At 45.0% G+C, this 21,222-nt stretch overlaps 2 protein-coding genes across 2 annotated transcripts in view; one reads left to right on the top strand and one right to left on the bottom strand.

Annotated features, from left to right (window-relative positions):
• slc16a13 (solute carrier family 16 member 13) overlaps window positions 1-14,484 on the top strand; it is a gene marked incomplete at its 3' end in the record, with an annotated part of 30,733 nt that extends 16,249 nt beyond the window's left edge. Inside the window, 3 exon segments of the mRNA XM_084312127.1 lie at window positions 7,104-7,566; window positions 7,569-7,625; window positions 14,153-14,484. Of these exon segments, the coding sequence (XP_084168253.1) occupies window positions 7,104-7,566; window positions 7,569-7,625; window positions 14,153-14,484 (852 nt within the window).
• Window positions 14,485-19,055: 4,571 nt separating this feature from the next.
• Window positions 19,056-21,222, bottom strand: part of acap1 (ArfGAP with coiled-coil, ankyrin repeat and PH domains 1) — a 131,097-nt gene continuing 128,930 nt past the window's right edge. Inside the window, exon 23 of the mRNA XM_084312125.1 lies at window positions 19,056-20,901. Within this exon, the coding sequence (XP_084168251.1) occupies window positions 20,804-20,901 (98 nt within the window). The 3' untranslated portion in view covers window positions 19,056-20,803. The remainder of the gene's footprint in view (window positions 20,902-21,222) is intronic.

Here is a 21,222-nt window from a genome sequence, read left to right as displayed (position 1 = left end):
CCCACGGGAGGACACGATGTCGGGCGTCTACTCCCGGTATTTTCTGGTGCCCAAAAAAACGGGAGGTGTCAGACCTATACTGGATCTGTCCGCGTTCAATCGTCTGATTGTGGCGAGACGGTTCAGAATGTTGACCGTCAAACACCTGTTAAACGCTGTCAGGGTGGGAGACTGGTTCACATCCATAGACCTGAAGGATGCGTATTTTCACATCCCGATTTTCCCTCCTCACAGGAAGTTCCTGCGGTTCCTGTTTCAGGGCGTGGCATACGAATACCAGAGGTTGCCGTTCGGCTACTCTCTGGCCCCCCGCACAAGTGCGTAGAGACCGCGCTGGAGCCTTTACGTCGTCGGGGGATACAAATTATTTTCTATCTCGACGACGTTCTGCTCCTCAGCCGGTCGGAGGAGGTCGCCAGGTCTCATACCAGGCTGGTGGTGGAATTCCTCACCAAGCTGGGTTTTGGTGTGAACTGGAAGAAGAGTACGCCTCTTCCCAGTCAACAGGTGGAGTACTTGGGCTTGGTTCTAAGGTCAAGGTCCATGAGGGCAACCCTTTCGGAGCAGCGGCGAGTGTCTATCCTCGGCACGCTCAGGGGTCTCCGTCCTGGCGGGACGGTTACGGCTCTGTATGTGATGCAGGGTTAGAAAAAAAAATTTAAATTCAAGGGCTTTTTTTGCCCCCCTTAATTGATTTTCGGGGGCTTTTTTGTATTTCGGGGGCACTGAATTTTTATGATAAACGGTAGGGGTGGGACGGTTCACAAAATGGACGGTTCGGTTTGTATCACGGTTTTGGGGTCACGGTGTTCGGTTCGATATACGTTAATTTTTATTAAAAAAATATTTAACACTCAAATCTAAACATGCTTCTCATTTATATATATATATATATTAGAGCTGGGGCGTTAACGTGCTGCGTTAACGTGCTGCGTTAACGCTATACTAGTATCGCGCGATAATATAATTAACGCATTAATCTAAAAAAATAAAAATAAAAAATGTTTAAAAAAAAAAAAAAAAAAATTGTACTTTTTTTTTTTTTTACCTTTATTTACCCAGGGTAGGTTCGCTGAGCACAGATGCTCTTTTTCAGGAACGCCCTGCTTCACATTCACACAGTTCCATTCACACCTGGGAGCTGCCCAGTACAACCACAGTTGACACCATTGGCCACTGAGCAACTCCACTGGAGCAGTTGATTCAAGCCATGTCACATAGTTCAAGTTTGAAATGATTCTTTCTGTTTTGCTCCTGAGAGTGCTAGATACTGTACTGTACTGGTAATATTATTTATTTGTGTTAACTTCTGAATAAAACAACTTATTAAACACAAGTACATCTTATTGAACATTATTTTGATATTTCATTACCAAAATCATGAATCATAGCAAAACAGCTTTTTCAAACAGTCTGTAATGCATTTTGGAAACGGGAGATGGGCTCATGGTGTAATGGGCCACCTGGCCTGAGAAACATAAGGAGGAAAGAAAAAGTAAGGACTTACTTCTGGTCATTATTTGGGTAGAACACACATATTTTGAATGCCTTCGGCAGTTTTTTTTTTTTTTTTTTTGAGCCATTTTAATCTAGATTAAATCCAGGATTGCAGATAGATTAATCTAGATTAAAAAAATTAATCTATGCCCACCTCTAATATATATATATATATATATATATATATATATATATATATAAAAAAAAGTTAGTGTTTACAGCCTTAAATAATGTTTGGCACACAAAGACTGAACTGACTGAAAAATTTAAATATTGAGTGGTGGATTACGTAATTCGGTGAGTTGGAACTATCTATGGGTTGGCACCGGGTCCCCACGGACATTTTAGTGTCACGGACCGCCAGCTCAGGCAATGTTATCAACGCGCTCCGCCAACGTTAGGAGGTGATGGCATGCAGTGGGAAAGCGGCAATAGTCCCGGTTGGAGTTAGTAAAACACAGTTGTATGTTAGCCTTCTTGGATGTTGAATAAACGCCTATCATTGTCTTTAAACACTCCGCCTCTCAGACTCCCATTTCCTCCTCTGCTAGCTAGTAGCTACGGTAACATTTAATTGACTGTATGCGGGCTACTATAGTTAAAACGTGCGTTGTGTTGTACAAACTGCTAACGCTATGGCAAGATGTGTGTAGGCCAGTGGTCACCAACCAAGATCGACTGGTCGATCTTTGAGACTGTCCCTGTAGATCTTTCCATGAATTTTTTTTTTTTTTTTTTTTTTTTTTTTTTTTTAGATCTTACCCTGAGAGTCCACATTACAGTTCTACCTTTGTTTTGATGTGAAAAGTGATGCTGCACTTAGCACTGACTGAGAAAGTACACATACAGTTCTACTTTTGTTTTGATGTGAAAATGATGCTGCACTTAGCACTGACAGAGTACACATTACAGTTCTACTTTTGTTTTGATGTAAAAAGTAATGCTGCACTTAGCACTGACTGAGAAAGTATACATTACAGTTCTACTTTATAAAATGCTAATTGTAAATATGTTTGTCAATGTTAATAATATGAGAAAGTCCACATTACAGTTCTACTTTTGTTTTGATGTGAAAAGTGATGCTGCATAAGATGACTGCACTTAGCACTGACTGAGAAAGTACATAATAGTTCTACTTTGACGTTTTAATGTTGGACCAAAGCATTGCATGTAATTAGAATACAGGCAAATAAAAGTCATTTAGTTTAAAGTACAATCTTGGCTGTCTTTTTCTCTCAACGCTTCAATAGGTAGATCTTGCCTTCACCAAAAAAAAAAAATTATCTTGGGCTTAAAAAGGTTGGTGACCACTGGCCTATGTAATGTTAATGGCTATGTTTTTAAAGTCGTAATGAAGATTGATTTATATTGTGCTTGCCATTTTTACACAAACTGACTAGTACCTGGCTGCAGTGCTGCTGCCAAATGATTTTTTTTATTTGCGCGTCATCTGAACCGTACGATACACAGACACTCCATTACCGGATAAATATATATATATAATTAGTAAACTGTCCGGGGCATCTTGTGCCCCCCTTAACTGATTTTCGAGGGCATTTTGTCCATTTTCAAGGGCATTAATGCCCCAAGCCCCCGTTAATTTCGAACCCTGTGATGCGCCTGCTCGGTATGATGGCATCTGCTCACTCTGTGGTCCCTCTTGGCCTCCTCTTTATGAGGAGGATACAGAGGTGGTTTTCCAGTATGAAAATAGACCTGGTGAGAGACGAGTGGAAACGTTTGAAGGTTCCCATGTCGATACGGGGGGATCTCGCCTACTGGAGGAGGCCTGGTGCCCTCACCAGCGGGGTCCCTTTGGGCGGCAGGCGGTCACACGTCACGGTCTTCACCGACTCCTCCCTCACAGGATGGGGGGGGACGTGTCGGAACAACGCAGTGGGGGGCAGCTGGACGATCCATGCTGCCCGGTCTGCTACGCACATCAATGTGTTGGAATTGAAGGCGGTCCTCCTGGTCCTCGAACGGCTCGGCCCCTTGGTGAGGGGCGAGCATGTGGTGGTCAGGACGGACAGCACGATGGCAGCGGTGTATATCAACAGCCTGGGTGGAGTAAGCTCCATCCATCTGCACCGGGCGGCGTTCGAGCTTTGGCTATGGGCGTCTCGCAATCTGCGCAGCCTGACGGCACTCCACATCCCTGGCAGGGAGAATGTGGGCGCAGATGCGATGTCACGGGGCGGTCCTCGTCGCGACGAGTGGGGTCTACATCCAGGCGTAGCCAGACTGGTCTGGGTCCGCTTCGGGAAAGCTTCGGTGGATCTGTTTGCGAGCAGACAGTCTCACCTGTGCCCCTTGTGGTTCTCGGTCAGCCGGGAGGACAATCCTCCCTTGGGGGTGGATGCCTTCTCAATGTATCCATGGCCGCCCGGGATTCTGTACGCTTTTCCCCCATACATCTGATAAGTCAGTTGTTGGAGCGGGTACGTCGGGAGCGCAGGACCTTGATCCTGGTCACGCTGGACCGGGGCACGGCTGTGTGGTTCCCGGTCCTAATCCAGCTCTTGGTAGCCCCGCCGTGGCCTGGTCCTTGGTCATCGCGGGCCCTCTCTCAGGCGCACAGCTCTCTGTGGCAGTTCCCTGTGCTGGGCCAGCCTCTGATGGTTTGGCTGGTGAAGGGGTGAGTCTGGGGAGGATGGACCCTTCTGTGGTTGACACCATCCGGAACGCGCATGCTCCCTCCACTATCGCGGTTTACGCGGGTAGGTGGCGTATTTTCCAAGAGTGGTGTAAGGAGGGGGGCTGGGATCCGGTGTCCTGCCCCCTGGACGCTGTCCTTTCCTTCCTTCAGTCTATTTTGGATAGACTGTCGGCCTCGACGGTGAGGGTATATGCCGCGACTATTTCCTCTTGTCATGTGGGGTTTGAGGGCGTTACGTTGTTCAGCCACCCTCTTGTGAAACGTTTCCTGCTCGGCGCCTTAAGCCGGTGGAACGTTCTCTATCTCCGAGTTGGGACCTCCAACTGGTCCTCGGCCGGTTGTCCGAGGCCCCGTTTGAGCCTCTTGGGCAGGCGTCTTTGGGACAGCTGTCTTTCAAGACTGCGTTCCTGTTGGCCATCACCTCCGCTAAGCGCGTGGGTGAGCTTTGTGCTCTCTCGGTGCGGCCGGAGTGCTTGTCTATTTGTGTCAATAGTGGTGCGACTCTGAGGCCTAATACCAGTCTTCGTGCCAAAAAATATCCGGAGTGCTTTTCGCTCCAGGGATATTGTGGTTCAGGCGTTTCATTCGCCTCCTCACGCTGGTGAGTTAGAGGCGCGCCTTCACCTGTCGTGTCCAGTCCGGGCTTTGGGGGTTTACCTCAGCCAGACTCAGGACCTCAGGGCTACCGATCAGCTCTTTGTTTGCTACGGTGGTTCTTGCGCTGGTAAGGCACTGTCGAAACAGCGCCTGTCACATTGGTTGTGCGAGGGCATTGCCCTTTGCTACACGTTGGCTGGGCTGGCCCCCCCTGGGGGTGTCAGGGCGCACTCCACTCGTGGGGTGGCGGCCTCTGCCGCCTTGTTAGGGGGGGCCTCGTGGAGGACATCTGTGCTGCGGCCTCCTGGTCCTCCCCGGGTCCCTTCGTTAGGTTTTATCTCATGGACATGACTTGGGGGTTCTGTTTCCCAGGTGGTTCTGAGGTCTGTGACCTCCCCTGCATCCCGCCCTTCGGTGGGTTAGCAGGGGTGTGTGCCACGAGGTGCTGTGTCACACGTGGTCCCGCCTGTGCTGTGCGTTTCTGGGGTCTCTAGTTCCCTCTTTTTCGCACTTGGGTGGAGTTGACTGCCGCCCCCTCTTCACTAGGAAGGGGGGATGACGGGACTCCCCTCCCCCTTGGTGGTAGGGCTTGCGGGTCCTCAGGGGGTACATTTGTCGGGCCACGCGTCTGCTCTGCCCCATATCTCAATGGCGAAGAGCGAGACGCGATTGGCCAGTACGAGTATATAACGATAGGTTATGTATATAACCTAGTTATGAGTACTGGCTGAGCGTCTTGCTCTTAGCGCGCCCTGAGGTCCCTTGGTTTTTTTTTTCTTGATGGAAAACTTTTCCTGAGGAAGAGAGAGTGTGACCATGCCTGGCGCCTTATAGGGGTGCGCTGGGGCGGGGCCTGGTCGAATGCATGGGTGCTTTGTTTCGTTAATGAAGTACAGTAGGTACTGGAGATGAGGTATATCTCAATGGCGAAAAGCGAGACGCGCTTTGTTTGGTCGTAGTTATCAACACCCTGATGAAGGCCCTGTGTAGGCCGAAACATGTTGGTTTATTTTAAATTCTCTAAATAATGTGAGCCATAAAATAAAGGCATTTTAAAAGTTGTAGAGCTGCCTTGGATTTCAACTTCTTTATAACTATAACGAATCCTACCCCGGATTTAATCCAAAGAGCACCTACCGAAACAAAACCAAGAACGCTGAAGCCCTCTCCATATCCTCTTTTTGCTCTCTATGTAATCTGACATGACTGCAAACACTTTGACTCTCTAGAATGATCACATTTATTTGGGGGGCGTCGGAACGGTGAGCAGACTTAAAAAGCTGAGGCTGTATTAGAAAGGATGGGAGAACCACCTTCGTACCGAATAGATATTACAAGTATAAGAAGCTACCTCCTTATACTACATCATTATTTGAATGGACTTTTGGAATCTATGGAACCCGTTCTAGTGACTGGCTGGTCCTTAATTAAGGTCCCCTGAGTTTGCTCTGAACAGGGTAGATCTGCATTTTGCTTTGATGCCCCTCTAGTTCATGGAATGAACTCCAACAGTCCTTAAAGCTAGAGATTCTCCCCTCTGTTGCAGAGTTTAAAACCTTGATCTCCAACCTTTGTCAATCAAGTTGTACATGTTTTAATTGATTTGTTATCCTTGCTTTTTGCCTCGTCTTGTCATCTCTTTGTTATGATTTTATATGCTGCGTGATTTTATGTGCTTTGTTACTTGCTTATGTGACTGTAAATGAGGGAAACCTTGCCTTCGAGTTTAAATAAAGGTTTGAAATTAAATGAGATTCTCCACTCCTCTTCTCCTTTCTCCCCTCCTCCTCTCCTGTCTCTTCCTCTCCTCTCCCCTCCTCTTCTCCTCCCCACCTCTCCTCCTCTCTCCTCCACTCCTCTCCTGTCTCTTCCTCTCTTCTCTTCTCCTCCCCACCTCTCCTGTCTCCTCCACTCCTCTCCTCTCCCCACCTCTTCTCCTCTCCTCTCCCCACCTCCTCCGTCCTATACTCTCCGCTCCACTCCCCGCCTCCCTTCTCTCCTCCTCCCCTCCCCCCTCCTCCTCTCCTGTCTCCTCCACTCCTCTCCTCTCCCCACCTCTTCTCCTCTCCTCTCCCCACCTCCTCCCTTCTATACTCTCCGCTCTACTCCTCCCCTCCCCGCCTCCCTTCTCTCCTTCTCCCCTCCCCCTCCTCCTCTCCTGTCTCCTCCACTCCTCTCCCCACCTCTTCTCCTCTCCTCTCCCCACCTCCTCCCTCCTATACTCTCCGCTCCACTCCTCCCCTCCCCGCCTCCCTTCTCTCCTCCTCCCCTCACCTCTCCTCTCCTGTCTCCTCCCCTCCTCTCTTCTCCTCGCTTCTCCTCTCCCCTCCTCCTTCCTCCTCTCCTCCAGACAGACTCGGAGGGCCGCTCGTCCTGCCTCTCGACCCTGCGCGGCGTCTGTTCCTACCTGGAGCTGTCCCTGCTCCTCCAGAGGCCCTTCCTCACCTACAGCCTGGCCATCACCCTCTTCAATGCCGGCTACTTCGTGCCTTACGTCCACCTGGTGGCCCACAGCCGCCAGGAGGGCTTCTCCGAGTACCAGGCCGCCTTCATCATCTCCGCCACCGGCGCCACTGACATCGTGGGCCGCGTGGCGTCCGGCTGGGCCTCGGACCTGGGCCGCCTGCGCCTGCCCCACATGCTGAGCCTCTGGACAGGCCTGACTGGCATCTTCCTCCTGCTGCTGCCCCTGGGCGCCTCCTACCCCGCGCTGCTGCTGCTCGGCCTGGCCTACGGCTTTTGCGCCGGGGCCATGACGCCGCTGGTGTTCTCGGTGGTGCCCGAGATCGTGGGCATGGAGCGCATGCTGGGAGCCCTGGCCTGCTGCAGCTCATCGAGAGCGTGGGGGGGCTGCTGGGGGCGCCGCTGTCGGGTGAGAACGTCAAACAAGAGACCGATAAAAGTCTTTGCACGTCGCTTTTACTTTATAGGGGCGACGGCAGCTCAGCGGGTAGAGCGGCCGTCTGGTAATGCACATTACCGTTAAAGATTTCATCCCACTGTATTGTTATTTTTATTCTAATTAGTGTATATACTTGACCACATCGTGCACAATTGTACAGCCCTGGCCTATTTTATATATATAAATATATATATATATATCTTTTTATTTTAATTTAGTTTATAATCCATTTTATTTTATTCTACCGTAATTGTCTGTCCGCTAATGTCGCACCAAACGACCAAATCAAATTCCTTGTATGTGTAAACTACTTGGCAATAATAAAGACCTTTTCTGATTCTGTAATCGGAAGGTTCCCGGTTAGATTCCGGCTTCTCCGGAAGTGAGGGCCTCAACACTTGTCCCTCTTCAAGCAATTCCTACATCAATGTTTTTATTGTCCAGTGGTGGTGTCCTCCTCCTGTGCTCTATAGTCAGTCCATTTTTCATTAACCCTTTCACCACCACACTACCAAATGGTTAACCCTTTCACTACCACACTACAGAAGGTTAACCTTTCACTACCACACTATTTTAATTTTAATTTCTTTATTTCACACCATTTCAACAAAACAGTAAAGAAAACATTGATCATGACAGGAAGTATATAAAGGTGCTGAGTAGAGGCAAGAGACCCAGATGGGCCTATACGGGGCCTCAACTCATTAAATCATTGGTTTAAATTTTTTTTTAAATAAAATAAAAGTAAAGTGAAATAAGTTCATAAAACAATTTTCATAATATTAACACTTTGGGTGCCGGGAAACGCTTAAACACGTCATTCCCGGCCATGCTCAAGTTGCCGAAGACGCTTTACAGCGTCTTTGATATCAATATTTCAAAAATCTGGGATCGGATTCATATGTCCCCTCCGCTGGCCTGAGATCCACCAGGAGGACCCACTGAGCTCTCTGGCGGTTCAGGAGCGCCATCTGGTGGCCGATCGGCGCAATCGCTTAACAGGAAGTGCCATAGAGGTTGTGCTGGACGGCCGTATTACTTCCGGGCACTCGCTATAGGTCCCGGCATTCTAGCTTGTCACAATACACAGCGATCGATTGCCAATAACTCGATAAACAACATGATTTGGACTAGGGCTGGGCGATATAACGATAACGATAAATATCGCGATATATTTTAATAATCGATATCGAATATCGAAAAAAAAAAAAATCGAAAAATCGTTTTTTTTTTTTTTTTTTTTTTTTTTTTTTTTTGCAACAGGGCAGTTTTAAAACCAGAGACAGTGGACAGACTTGTCTTTCTTGCCTGCAACTTAAAGTAATGGCTTTGCTTGTCCAAATGACAATACTGACCAAATTCAGATTTCTTTTTCTCTTGTCCATTTATTTTGTTTGCTTTCTAATTTAAAATACATTTTGAAACCGTCTGTACACAGTAGGCTATGTGTGCTAGCAGAACTAGACTCCAGTCACGAGTCACAGTGCACATGTGCGGTGGTTTGTCCACCAAAAAAGCGCCAAAAGATCGAAAATAAACGAGCAGAGCCAGAACTGTTCAACTCCTCTGGAGCCACAGCCAGCAGAGAAGCCGGTTTACTTTAGTTTTTAAACCAGCTGCAGCCTGAGAACTGGAGTGTGAGGGGATGTAACACTAAAGATGGCGGCAATGACAAAGAATTGCTGCAAAATAAACATACATCTGTTGTTAACATTTTTTTTTTTTATTTTTTTTTTTATACTTATAACAATTCGATAATTATCGATATCGAGAAATAAAATAAAATTATCATATCGTTATCGCGATATGATTTTTTTCCATATCGCCCAGCCCTAATTTGGACGTATATACCATTATACAAGCTGGAGATGGACCGGGTAAATCTACATCCCATAATGGTAAAATTTCTACTCTACGATGATCGCCCAACGGCGCACGGAGACTGGGGTGAGTTTTAGCGTGTAAAGTTACCGTCTTCGATACTAACTGCTATTATCAACATTTGACCCACATTAGATGATTGGTATAACGCTGCCCACGGAATTATAAACGCCCCCTAGCCCATCCGGTCAACATCAGATGACGTGTAGTAACTTCTAGAAGTACGTCTAGTTGGAATTTTTTATATCGCGCTGATTGCCATAAAACTGTATTGCATCATCAATATAATGTATTTGGGGCTATAGATCACGTTCTGGAGAAAGCTGCAGAAAGAGATGAAAACATACTTATACATTAGACCATACTTTACTATGAATATGTGAATGAAAAAGTTTAACGTTGCTACACAATGAACAATACATATAGGACTTTGAATGGGCCCTAATAATGGCAATGTAGCAATAGAATTTAAAAAGTTATAGCCCTGCAAAGAAGGGGACTTTCTCTATAGACAAATAGAGCCGGCAACCTACGGTTGATAATGAATTTAACCCATGGCAGCCAAAGTGTTAAGATAATAATAATGATAACAATAATAATCAAAGTAATAATAACAACAACAACATTAATAATTAGTCTAAACAAATTAACATGAAACTGTAAAACAAAGTGACATTGATGGTTTTATGAGATTGAAACTATTCATTTAATAATGTATATTTAAGCTTGGATTTGAGTGATGAAATAGATGAACACATTTTTATTATGGAGGTTTTTGAATTCCAAATAGTAGGACCTCTAAATCTTATACTGAACTGACCTAATGTTGTGCGGAAGAAATTACGATGAATATTGTTTGATTGCCTTGTTGGATATGAATGAATACTGGAGTTTGATATGAAAAAAATATGGAGGGCGGCTAGGTGGTGTAGTGGGCAAGGCACTCGCCACCGATGTGGAGACGCTAGGGTTCGCATGTTCGAATCCAGCTCTCCACATTGTTTTCAGTTTGGCTGGTCGTCCGTACTAATACAATTGGCAGTATTAGAGGGTGGGAAACTGATGGGTGGGGATCGGGCGTTGTGGACAGCGACTCCTACAGGTCGGTTGGTGCGCCTGCGGCTGCGCAGTAGAATCAGGAAGTGTCGGGGGCAGCGTGAGCCTCCCACGCGTTACTCCTCGCCACTGAGAGATCGAGCTGCGCAGGTGAAAAGATGCGACTGCTGTTACCTCAAGTACCGGAGGGGACTTGTGCTATGTATGACTTAGTCCACATTGCAGCCGGCTTGTGGGAGGCAAGAAACAGCGTTCGTGACAGGGGAGGGTTGAATTGGATGATACGAAATTGGGATGGGAGAAAAATATAGAAAAATGGAAGAAAAAGTGGATAAAAAAAATAATAAAAAATTATGGAAAACAATAGGAAATAAATCTAAATTATCAGTGCAGTTAACACTTTGGTTGCCTAAGGTTAAATTAATGATATACCATAGATTGCCAGCGCTATTTGTCTATGGAGAAAGTCCCCTTCTTTGCAGGGCTATAACTTTTTAAATTCTATTGCTACATTGCCATTATTAGGGCCCATTCAAAGTCCTATATGTATTGTTCATTGTGTAGCAACGTTAAACTTTTTCATTCACATATTCATAGTAAAGTATGGTCTAATGTATAAGTATGTTTTCATCTCTTTCTGCAGCTTTCTCCAGAACGTGATATATAGCCCCAAATGCATTATATTGATGATGAAATACAGTTTGATGGCAATCAGCGCGATATAAAAAATTCCAACTAGACGTACTTCTAGAAGTTACTACACGTCATCTGATGTTGACCGGATGGGCGAGGGGGCGTTTATAATTCCGTGGGCAGCGTTATACCAATCATCTAATGTGGGTCAAATGTTGATGATATCAGTTATTATCGAAGACGGTAACGTTACACGCTGAAACTCACCCCAGTCTCCGCGCGCCGTTGGGCGATCATCGTCGAGTAGAAATTTTATCATTATGGGATATATTATTACCCGGTCCATCTCCAGCTTGTATAATGGTATATACGTCCAAATCATGTTGTTTATCGAGTTATTGGCAATCGATCGCTATGTAGTGTGACGAGCTAGAGTGCCGGAACCTATACAGAGTGCCCGGAAGTAATATGGCCGACCAGCAAAACCTCTACTGCGCTTCCTGTTAAGCGGTTGCGCCGATCGGCCACCAGATGGCGCTCCTGAACCGCCAGAGAGCTCAGTGGGTCCTGCTGGTGGATCTCAGGCCAGCGGAGGGACATTATGAATCCGATCGCAGATTTTTGAAATATTGATATAAGGACGCTGTACAGCGTCCCCCGGCAACTTTAGCATGGCCAGCAAAGACGTGAGAAGACATGTCCCGGCACTCAAAGTGTTAAACAGAAAAATACATATCTGGTATACATTCATATCAAAGATTGATAGTATTTTAAGTTGCTTAAAAAGAGGAGCAGATGGTTCACTACAGAAGGTTAACCTTTCACTACCACACTACAGAAGGTTAACCTTTCACTACCACACTACAGACGGTTAAATTGTGTCTCTTGTAATCTCTGTTTGTACATTTTTCCATTACGAATATCTCTTCCACAGAGCACACCCACTGCTCCTCAGTCGGAGATTCCACTTTATACCACAGCCTCGTAATAGCTTTTTTACTTCCAGATAACGGCACTTTAATACGATATTCCTCCTCTTTTCGTATTATGTCATGTGTTAGTTAGTGTTTTTTTTTTTTTTTTTTTTTCACATTTTCTCCCATCCCAATTTCGTATCATCCAATTCAACCCTCCCCTGTCACGAACGCTGTTTCTTGCCTCCCACAAGCCGGCTGCAATGTGGACTAAGTCATACATAGCACAAGTCCCCTCCGGCAATTGAGGTAACAGCAGTCGCATCTTTTCACCTGCGCAGCTCGATCTCTCAGTGGCGAGGAGTAACGCATGGGAGGCTCACGCTGCCCCCGACACTTCCTGATTCTACTGCGCAGGCGCACCAACCGACCTGTAGGAGTCGCTGTCCACAACGCCCGATCCCCACCCATCAGTTTCCCACCCCCTAATACGGCCAATGTGTATTAGTATGAACGACCAGCTAAACTGAAAGCAATGTGGAGCGCTGGGCTTGAACAGGCAAGCCCAGCGTCTCCGTCATTCGTGGCGAGCGCCTTGCCCACTATGCCACGTAGCCGCTCATGTTAGTAAGTGTTGTATTCTTGAGTTGAGACTGTGGAGTAGCAGGAAGCTTCCTGTCCCAGGATCCACCTCTTTGGCTGCGTTTCCACACACCGTTTGAATAGGACGGGCCTCGACAATGATCTGCTGAACCCAGCGATGACTTTCAGACCAGTTTTACAAGCCTACTCTCTATCCTATCCTGTCCTGGTTGGCTCAGGACTCCAAACCATTATCGTGATAATTTTTTTATTTGATTTGAAATCTTTATTTCGAACATGTAAATACAAACAAAATAATACAAAAACAAATCATTAATCTCTATAGCAATGAAATAAATATTTTTTTAATAAAAAGCTAACATAACTCAATTTACATGTTCGAAAAGGAGTAGGAAGAAGTATACACTTATTTAATCCTACCCCCTTTCCACTACTCAAAATGTATGTAATTTCTTACTAATTTAAAACCTTACTTATATATTATAGAAGGTTTCACTGGAATTCTGCTGCTAGGGAACAGTTTGGACCCAAATGTATTTCCTGTAAACGACTGCATTAGCAAACATTGCAACAGGAAATTAACACACATGAAAAGAGTATGTTTACTCCCAAAAGCAAAGGTTGTTGAACCTGAGAAGGCACCAACACCAAACAAGCCAAGATAAGACCATTGAGAAGCTTGCAAACTGTAATTTAGTCAAAGATTAGCCATAGTCACCTATCTTTCTCTCCTTCGTTTTCCCAATTTCACCTCCCCTCCCCACTAGGGCGTCAGACATGGGAATCCCACGTGTGTCTCTACCCTCCAGGTGTCATATTATAGTGGGGGACGGGGGGGGGACAGACGGACGCTCTGAGCAGAATGGCTGTAAAGGGCACACATCAAAAGATGCCGTTGTGTTATTGCCTCTGCTCTTGTGATTCGATCTCTGAACATGCTCGACAACGTCTAGCGAGACTTCGTAATCGGGTTCATCTGCTCGAAACGTTAATAATCCTACCATGTAATTAACTCTTGCAAAATGTTTGCCTGCTTGAGATGAGATGAGACATTCTTATCTATATTCCTAACATATGGGGGACCTATAGTAAAGTGGTGTACTTGATGTACTTTTATATTAGTTATTATATTACTATTATATTCTGGGTTAATTATATTATTTAAACTACATTCTTTCTCACATTTTTATATTCAGATCTAATTTTATTGCCTATATTTATGTCTTTCTTCTATGACCCTGCCCATACCTGTACCCCCCCCCCCCCCTCCCCCATGCTGCTATGCCTGAATTCTCCCATGGGGATCAATAAAGGAATATCTTATCTTACTGGTGTGTTTTATTCCTTCCTCTGTATCTTTCCTTCACTAATGCTGGTTCTCTCTCTCTCTCCCCCCCCCCCCCCCTAAAGGCCTGCTGAAGGACCTGACCGGAGACTACGTGACCTCCTTTGTGGTGGCTGGTGGTTTTCTGGGCCTGGGCACCGTAGTCATGACGACGCTGCCTCACTTCTTCTCCTGCGCAGCCCCGCCGCCCCTTCCGACACATTCCTCCCTCCACGGCAAATGCGAAGAGTCCGGACTGACAGATGATGACGATCCGCTGCCTGCCACGGAGAAACTCGACCGCATGGAGACGTGCCTCCACACCGAGCCCCCGCTGGAGGGCAACGGCCTCGGCCCCGACCCGACGTCGGAACCCCTCAACCCCAAGCGGGACCGAGGGGACGATATGAGTCCTTGATGCGGCTATAACGCTACTGAACGACGACCTCCTTTGGGGGGTTCAAGCGCTAGAGAGCCCTCGTCGGTGTCGTCGGGGGGGGGGGGGGGGGGGGGGGCTGACCTCGCAGGCAGCTCACCGTGCGATACGACACCAGGAATGCCTGCTCCCCGGACACATTCCAACCCAGTTGCCGACGTGTCGTTATTTCTTCCGGTACAGGGTACCTCCACTTAATATAATATTAATCGGGGCTAAACGCGCCGGCTCGCTCTCTCTTTGTCTCCTGCGTTCGGCCCCAAAATGGTATAGCGGAAGCTCCGCTGGGACCCGCAGGCCAGACGGTACAGCCGGTCGTTAGCATGTCTGACCTTTTAGGACTCGCCCCATAGGCGTTCGAATATCACATAGTAGCACATCACCGCAGCCTTAGTGCACTCGCTGCACACGCACAGTTGGAGGGACGAATAAGGCTCCAGGAATGGAACAGGGAAAATACCTCATCTGATAACGTTATGTTATATTGAGTCTGGGGAAGTTCCTCCCAAGAGATTCTCGCTTAAGTCTTTCCAAGTACGACGCATTGCTCTCCTGCGTTTGTCCAGTCAACACTCTGGAATGAGCAATCGTGTTGTCCCCCCCCCCCCCCCCCCTCTCTCTCTCTCTCAACATTCTGGAATAAGGAATCATGTAGTTCCCTCTGGGATATCAAAGTTTACATGCAAGAGGGCCTCCCTACCCTCTCTCTCTCTTCTATCTTGGACGTGTGACAGACATTGCTGTGAAAACGGCAGGACTGTTTTATGATCCGAGTCACTCTGAATTTAAAGGTGCACTATACCGTTTTGGGGGGATGATGTCATAAATCGAAGCAAAATCATTTCGAGGCACTGTGAACCAAATGTAAGCCTAGAATATGTTTGTAACGGTGAAATCGGATTTTTTTTTTCATGTCGCTTTCTGGCTTTAAACAGTTTCCACTGAGGACTTGTTTATTAATTCATGAAATCTTAGGATTTTGCCCCAAAGCTTTACATAGTGCACCTTTTTTAAGGCTGAAACTGATCCGCGTGACACAGAAAATAATTATTTGAGACTCGCTCCTTGAATGTGCCTGTTGTAACGTCAGGAGGGGCGTTACTTTGGAGAGGCCCGTTCCGTTATCATGGTACAATTTCTAGTGTATGGATTATTAATTGAGCAGTGAGTTTCTGAAGCTAGACATAAGAGTAGTGATGCACGATATATCGGCCGCCGATATAATATCGGCCGATATGGCCGTTTTTTTACACATCGGTATCGGACCGATATCAAGATAGGGCCGATATTAAAAAAAAAAAAAAAAAATGTATTTTTTTTTTATCTTTTTTTTTTCTTTTTACATGTTTTGGCCTTAAATAGTTTCAAAATATCAGTCATTTCTGAAAATAAGTTACAAAAGTACAAAAATTATGCGTTTTGGAAAATGGCTCTTTATTTGATTATCATAAAAAAGTGTTTTCTATACAGAGATATCGACATCGGTAAATATCGGTATCGGCCAGAACAGCAATATTAATATCGGTTATCGGTATCGGCCACAATTTTCACATCGGTGCATCACTACATAAGAGACATGGAATTTGTGGCGTCACCTGGATGTACAATGTATGGCTGCTCTACAGACAATGTGTGGCTGTCCTATACAATGTATGGCTGCTCTATAGATGATGTGTGGCTGTTCTATACAATGTATGGCTGTTCTATACAATGTATGGCTGCTCTATAGACGATGTGTGGCTGTTCTATACAATGTATGGCTGCTCTATAGACTATCTGTGGCTTCTCTATAGACGAAGTCCCACAAAATGAGTTCCCCATTTCCTGTCTATAGTGAGCAGCTACAGATGTCTGGGTGACGACACTAATTACAGGATTTTCCCCTCAAGATTTCTTAGCTTTAAACGACACACGCCAACATTTTGGGAAAGCGAGAGACAAGATGATAGATACCAGTTTCCTCTGTGTGTTCAGTAGAAAGCTATATCTTCTCTTGTCTCTCTCTGGAGAAGACGATTAAGCTAATTTCCCAAAATGTTGGTGTGTTCTTTTAAGAGAGAACATTGCATATTCCGGAACGTGGACTGACCCATCCGCAGGAACAACACATGAGTTCTTAAAAATGGGTGTCATTCCCCCCTTTTTTTTTTACTGATCCCAGTGCAGCCAGACGCCGCTTGTTATTATTAGTTATTTAAGAACACGCCTGCAGCTGCTGTTCCAAGCACAGCGGAAATAACCACTGGAGACAAACGGCCTCATCTGGCCTCCTGCTGCAGACTCTTCTGATCTATTCTCCTGGTGATGTTTGCCTCTAGGTAGGAAGTACCTTTACTGTGTACCTCTACTGTGTACTTCTTCTGGCCTCAACTTACTCTCAAGTGCATTTTCTTGTTTGTATTTGTGTTCACTTTGTACTTGAAACACTTAAAGGTGCTGTAAGTGGTCTTTTATAGTTTGTTAAAAATAAGTGGTCTACGTGTTAAAATAATAGCTCTACACTCAGACAGCCGTCACTGATATAGACTGTTTGGTCAGTAACATGGGTCTCCCAGTCCCTCCGCTCTGCAGTAAACACAAAATATGTTTCCTGGTATTCAGTTCCCACTTTATCCAATCGGGAATGAGAACTCTCACTGCAAAGATTGTCTGACAAAAAAATAAGAAATAAAAACTAGTTTTAAGCAAATATGTGCTTAACACACAAGTACAATTATCTACCAGTGCAGTAAGCAAATCTGGCATGTTAACATTTCTTGAAATAAGTTTAAAAAAAAATATATATATATATATCTAGGGTTCTCTCTCCTGATTGGATGAAGTGGGAATGGGATACCAGAACATAATTTATTTAGCTTTACTGCAGAGTGGAGGGACTGGGAGACCCATGTTACTGACCAGGCACTCTATATCAGTGATGACTGTCAGAATGTAGAGCTATTAAACACTTATTCTAACAAAACAAAACAAATACCACTTACAGCAGCTTTAATCCAGTAGGTTTTTAGTGTTTTTTCTTTTGTAAACTAGAGACAAAGCCAAGGTTTTGAGTACAGTTCAAAGAGCACTGTTTGTAGGAGTTATGGTGACCGGGTCAAACAGAGACGTCCGTTTCACCGAATGATTCACCTAATCAATCAATCAATGCTCCGGCATTCATTGACAGAAAAGTTGTTGGGCTTGTGAAACGGCGAGGACTCTTAAACCTCAGCACGAGAGCCTTAATGCCCTGCACCTTGAGTGGTGGCTGCTGCAAAGCTGTTCCGCACAGAGTCTGTGTTTAAAAAAAGATGTGTGTACGTTTTATAAAGATGATGTCTTTGTTTATTCTAAGCAGACGCACAATACTGTATAGGTCTCGAACCAAATCCGGGTCTGGTGACCAACGACTGATTCATCTAATCGAGTATTGGTGCATAATCCTCCTGCACTACCACCAGTATTAGCCGGACTAAGCAACAAGTGTCACGTTTGTCATATACTGTGGACTGGCTGGCGTGCCGCGTGACATTATGGCTAATGTGATTTGATAGTAATTATGTTGTCTGTACCAAGTAATCAACTATCATTTGAGATTGACGTGGCGTTTGACTTTTTTAAAAGAGATGGTTATCTTGGCGACATGCTCTAGTAGCCTAGTTCCCTCGCAACGGCAGCTGTGGGTTGACCAGGAATCAGGATCAAAGGTTTCATAGGCGACCTATATTTTCTGATATAGGAAAGCCTCCCCCCGCCGTCAGCTGGCAGGAGAGCGGTGTGTCGACATGGCTGAGCTGCCTTGATCCTCTGAAGTGACCACAGTTTGCACGTTATATATTTCCTCTAGGTCAGTGGTTCTCATTGGTCCTTGAGTGTTTAATTTGACTTTAATTTTATTCGCTAGAAATGTATTCGACAGTGATGCAATTCTGTAGTAAACCTACAACTAAAATCATAACTGTTGTAGTTCCTGCAGCAACTCTTATCTATTAGGTGGAGTACAGACTTTGTAGACCGTCTGGGATAAGACTGTGATATTCTGCACATCGAGTAGATTAGTCTGTTCAATCTGTTCTTTGAATATACAATTCAGTGATGGATGTTTTGTATACTATGCTTTAATAATACTTATTTTCCATAAATGTGCCTGTTTCCAGTAGTACTGTATTCCATTTACTGTTCTCATTATTCTTATATTCAGAGTTAATTGTATTGTTTACCGTTTATAATTTTTTATTTTATTGCCCGTCTTTCTACTATTACCCTGCCCATACCTGTACCTCCCCTCCCCCATGCTGCTATGACGCTCAAATTTCCCCAAGGGGATCAATAAAGTAATCTTATTTCAATGACTCATTGATTAGATGGTATAGCTGCTGCTACAGATCAATGACTGTTGACAGTGACTTGTAGGAACAACATGTATGGTTGGTGTAGAAAATATGATGGTGCCACCTATTGGCGATGTCTAATATTGATGCTAAAATAATGTACCATCATAATACAAAATGAAAAAAAGAGTTCAGTGGATTTTTCAAGTTCTTAATATATCAACAATTCGGTACTCCTTTTCAAGGTGAAGTATTGCATTTTATTCGTTGTTCATGAGAGCAGTCTCCAGTACCACTGAAGATGACCTCTGGCAGCCAATACAAAACTCAAATTAACAATATGCAAACAAAAAGAAAATACCAAATAAAGAACATCAACATACTAAAACATTTTGAGAGATGATAATGCATCCAGATTCAACCCTTTGCGGCAAACAACTGTCATTGTCTTTCAACTTCCATTTAGCATTTAGCGACAAATGGCTAAAAACAAAAACAGCATTTTTAGGAAAAACATTTCACTATCAGGAGATGTGGGCCGAGCGTTACCCTCAACTAGACAAACACAGGCTGCTCTCCTACAACCACTCCAACTTGAGACAGATTTGTTCTCGCCTGATGAGCGAAAACAAAGAATTTACTGTTGGACCCCCTCAGCCCCTGTGAAGTCACCACCAGCTGAGGTGGCCACAAGCCAAGGAGTGTGTGTGTGTCTTTAAGTGGACACCAGTGCAGTGCCTCTTTGGAGTACCAGCCCGTTGGGAATACTTCGCTCCAAGGACATTATAAAAGAAGGAATGGTCACTGTTGAGTCTGAGCTCGAAACACAATAATTTCATTACCTGCAATGCCCCTGTATTGTTGTGTATTTTTTAAATAAAGAACTTGAACTTGTAGCACATTGGTGCCAAGTGTGGAAACTTTCAGTTACGCCGACATTGAGTTGAATGGGATAAGTTGAGTTTAAACAGGTTATTACCTCGGATGTCAGAGTCATCTGCAATATATTGGTTGATTTCCTCAGATAGCTGGTATATTTTTCTTCGCCATGCATCTCCCATAGGCTTCAATAGAACTGGCACCAAGCAGAGCATAGAACGCTGGTGTTCTGATGTGATGACCCTTCCTTCTTTTATAGTTTCCTTCTTGCTTTGCTCCCGTAAGTGCTGCTTGCAGCGTTCTTGAGAACCACAGTAGTGCTGCTTGCAGTTATTGAGAACCACACATCCAATCAACTTCACATTCGACACTCTACTTACATGGGTCCTCAGCTATACACCCACCAAGTGTCAAGTTGAGCGGACCAACGGTTCCTGAGATATTGTGAAGGATGGACAGGAGCATTATGGCTATATATCCGCACGATACTGCTACAGGGTCACGGTCACTCAGACATCGTAATACTGTACATATGTCCACCAAATGTGGTTACAATAGCACAACGCGTTCAGGAGATATTAATTGCTTTGTAATAGAAGCCCTGCACACAGCATTTGAGCAAATCTTTGAAGGGCCAGCTATAGAAAAACGATGGAATATCAAAAATACGAAAACATATATTTTTTCGGCTTGGTCCGGAGATGCTCTGTACCAAATTTGGTGACGATTGTACAAAATTTGTAGAAACAGTGAAAAATATAAAATTCTAAATGGCGGAAAATCTAGACACAAATGGGCTTACGAATATAGATTTGACCCACAGAATCTAGGAACAAAATAATTTTCAAGAGTTGCAGTCCCAAACGTATGTGTTGTTATAGTGCCACCATCTGGCCAAATGGCACCAAATTCAACACTGCTCTCTCCTCAGCAATGCAGAGTGTGAAGTCGATCGGATGAACAGGTCTCGATATATGTGATGGACAGACAGAAAGACACGCACACACACACAGTCACACACAAAGATTCCTTCCTTCAGAGTTAGATGTAGGAGAAGCTGGGGGTCACTGTGCCAGTGTAGAAACATGGCAGCCTTTGGTCAGGTCTTGGGGTCAGGTCTTGGAGTCTGCACTGCGCCGCTTAAGCTTCTCTGGGTTGTTAGATGCCATGTTTGAAAAGTCCCTGATGATGTCCTGGTATGTCTCATCACCTGCAATAGACGAGAGAGAAACGGTCCTGAGCAGGACTGGGTGGAATTCACGGCCCGCCCCTCCACCCGATACATTGTGTATCGTGATATCTGTTCCCGTATGCAAAATCACAAGATAAATAATCCAATCATTGCATTGAACTGCATCATAACGTAAAGTGTGAAATCGAACCAATTCTTCCAAATAACATCCCCTCAAATATTTCCATTTTGAGAAAAAACTGGGATCACTCATTTCATCACAATATGATCTTGATACGATAAACGATAATATTGAATTATTACGCAATTCTAGACCCAAGCCTTGGAACTCTTAAAGAC

The sequence above is a fragment of the Notolepis coatsorum genome (assembly GCF_963971535.1).
Source record: "Notolepis coatsorum genome assembly, chromosome: 4".
Taxonomy (NCBI): Eukaryota; Metazoa; Chordata; class Actinopteri; order Aulopiformes; family Paralepididae; genus Notolepis; species Notolepis coatsorum.
This window is presented reverse-complemented; position numbering and strand designations above follow the sequence as displayed.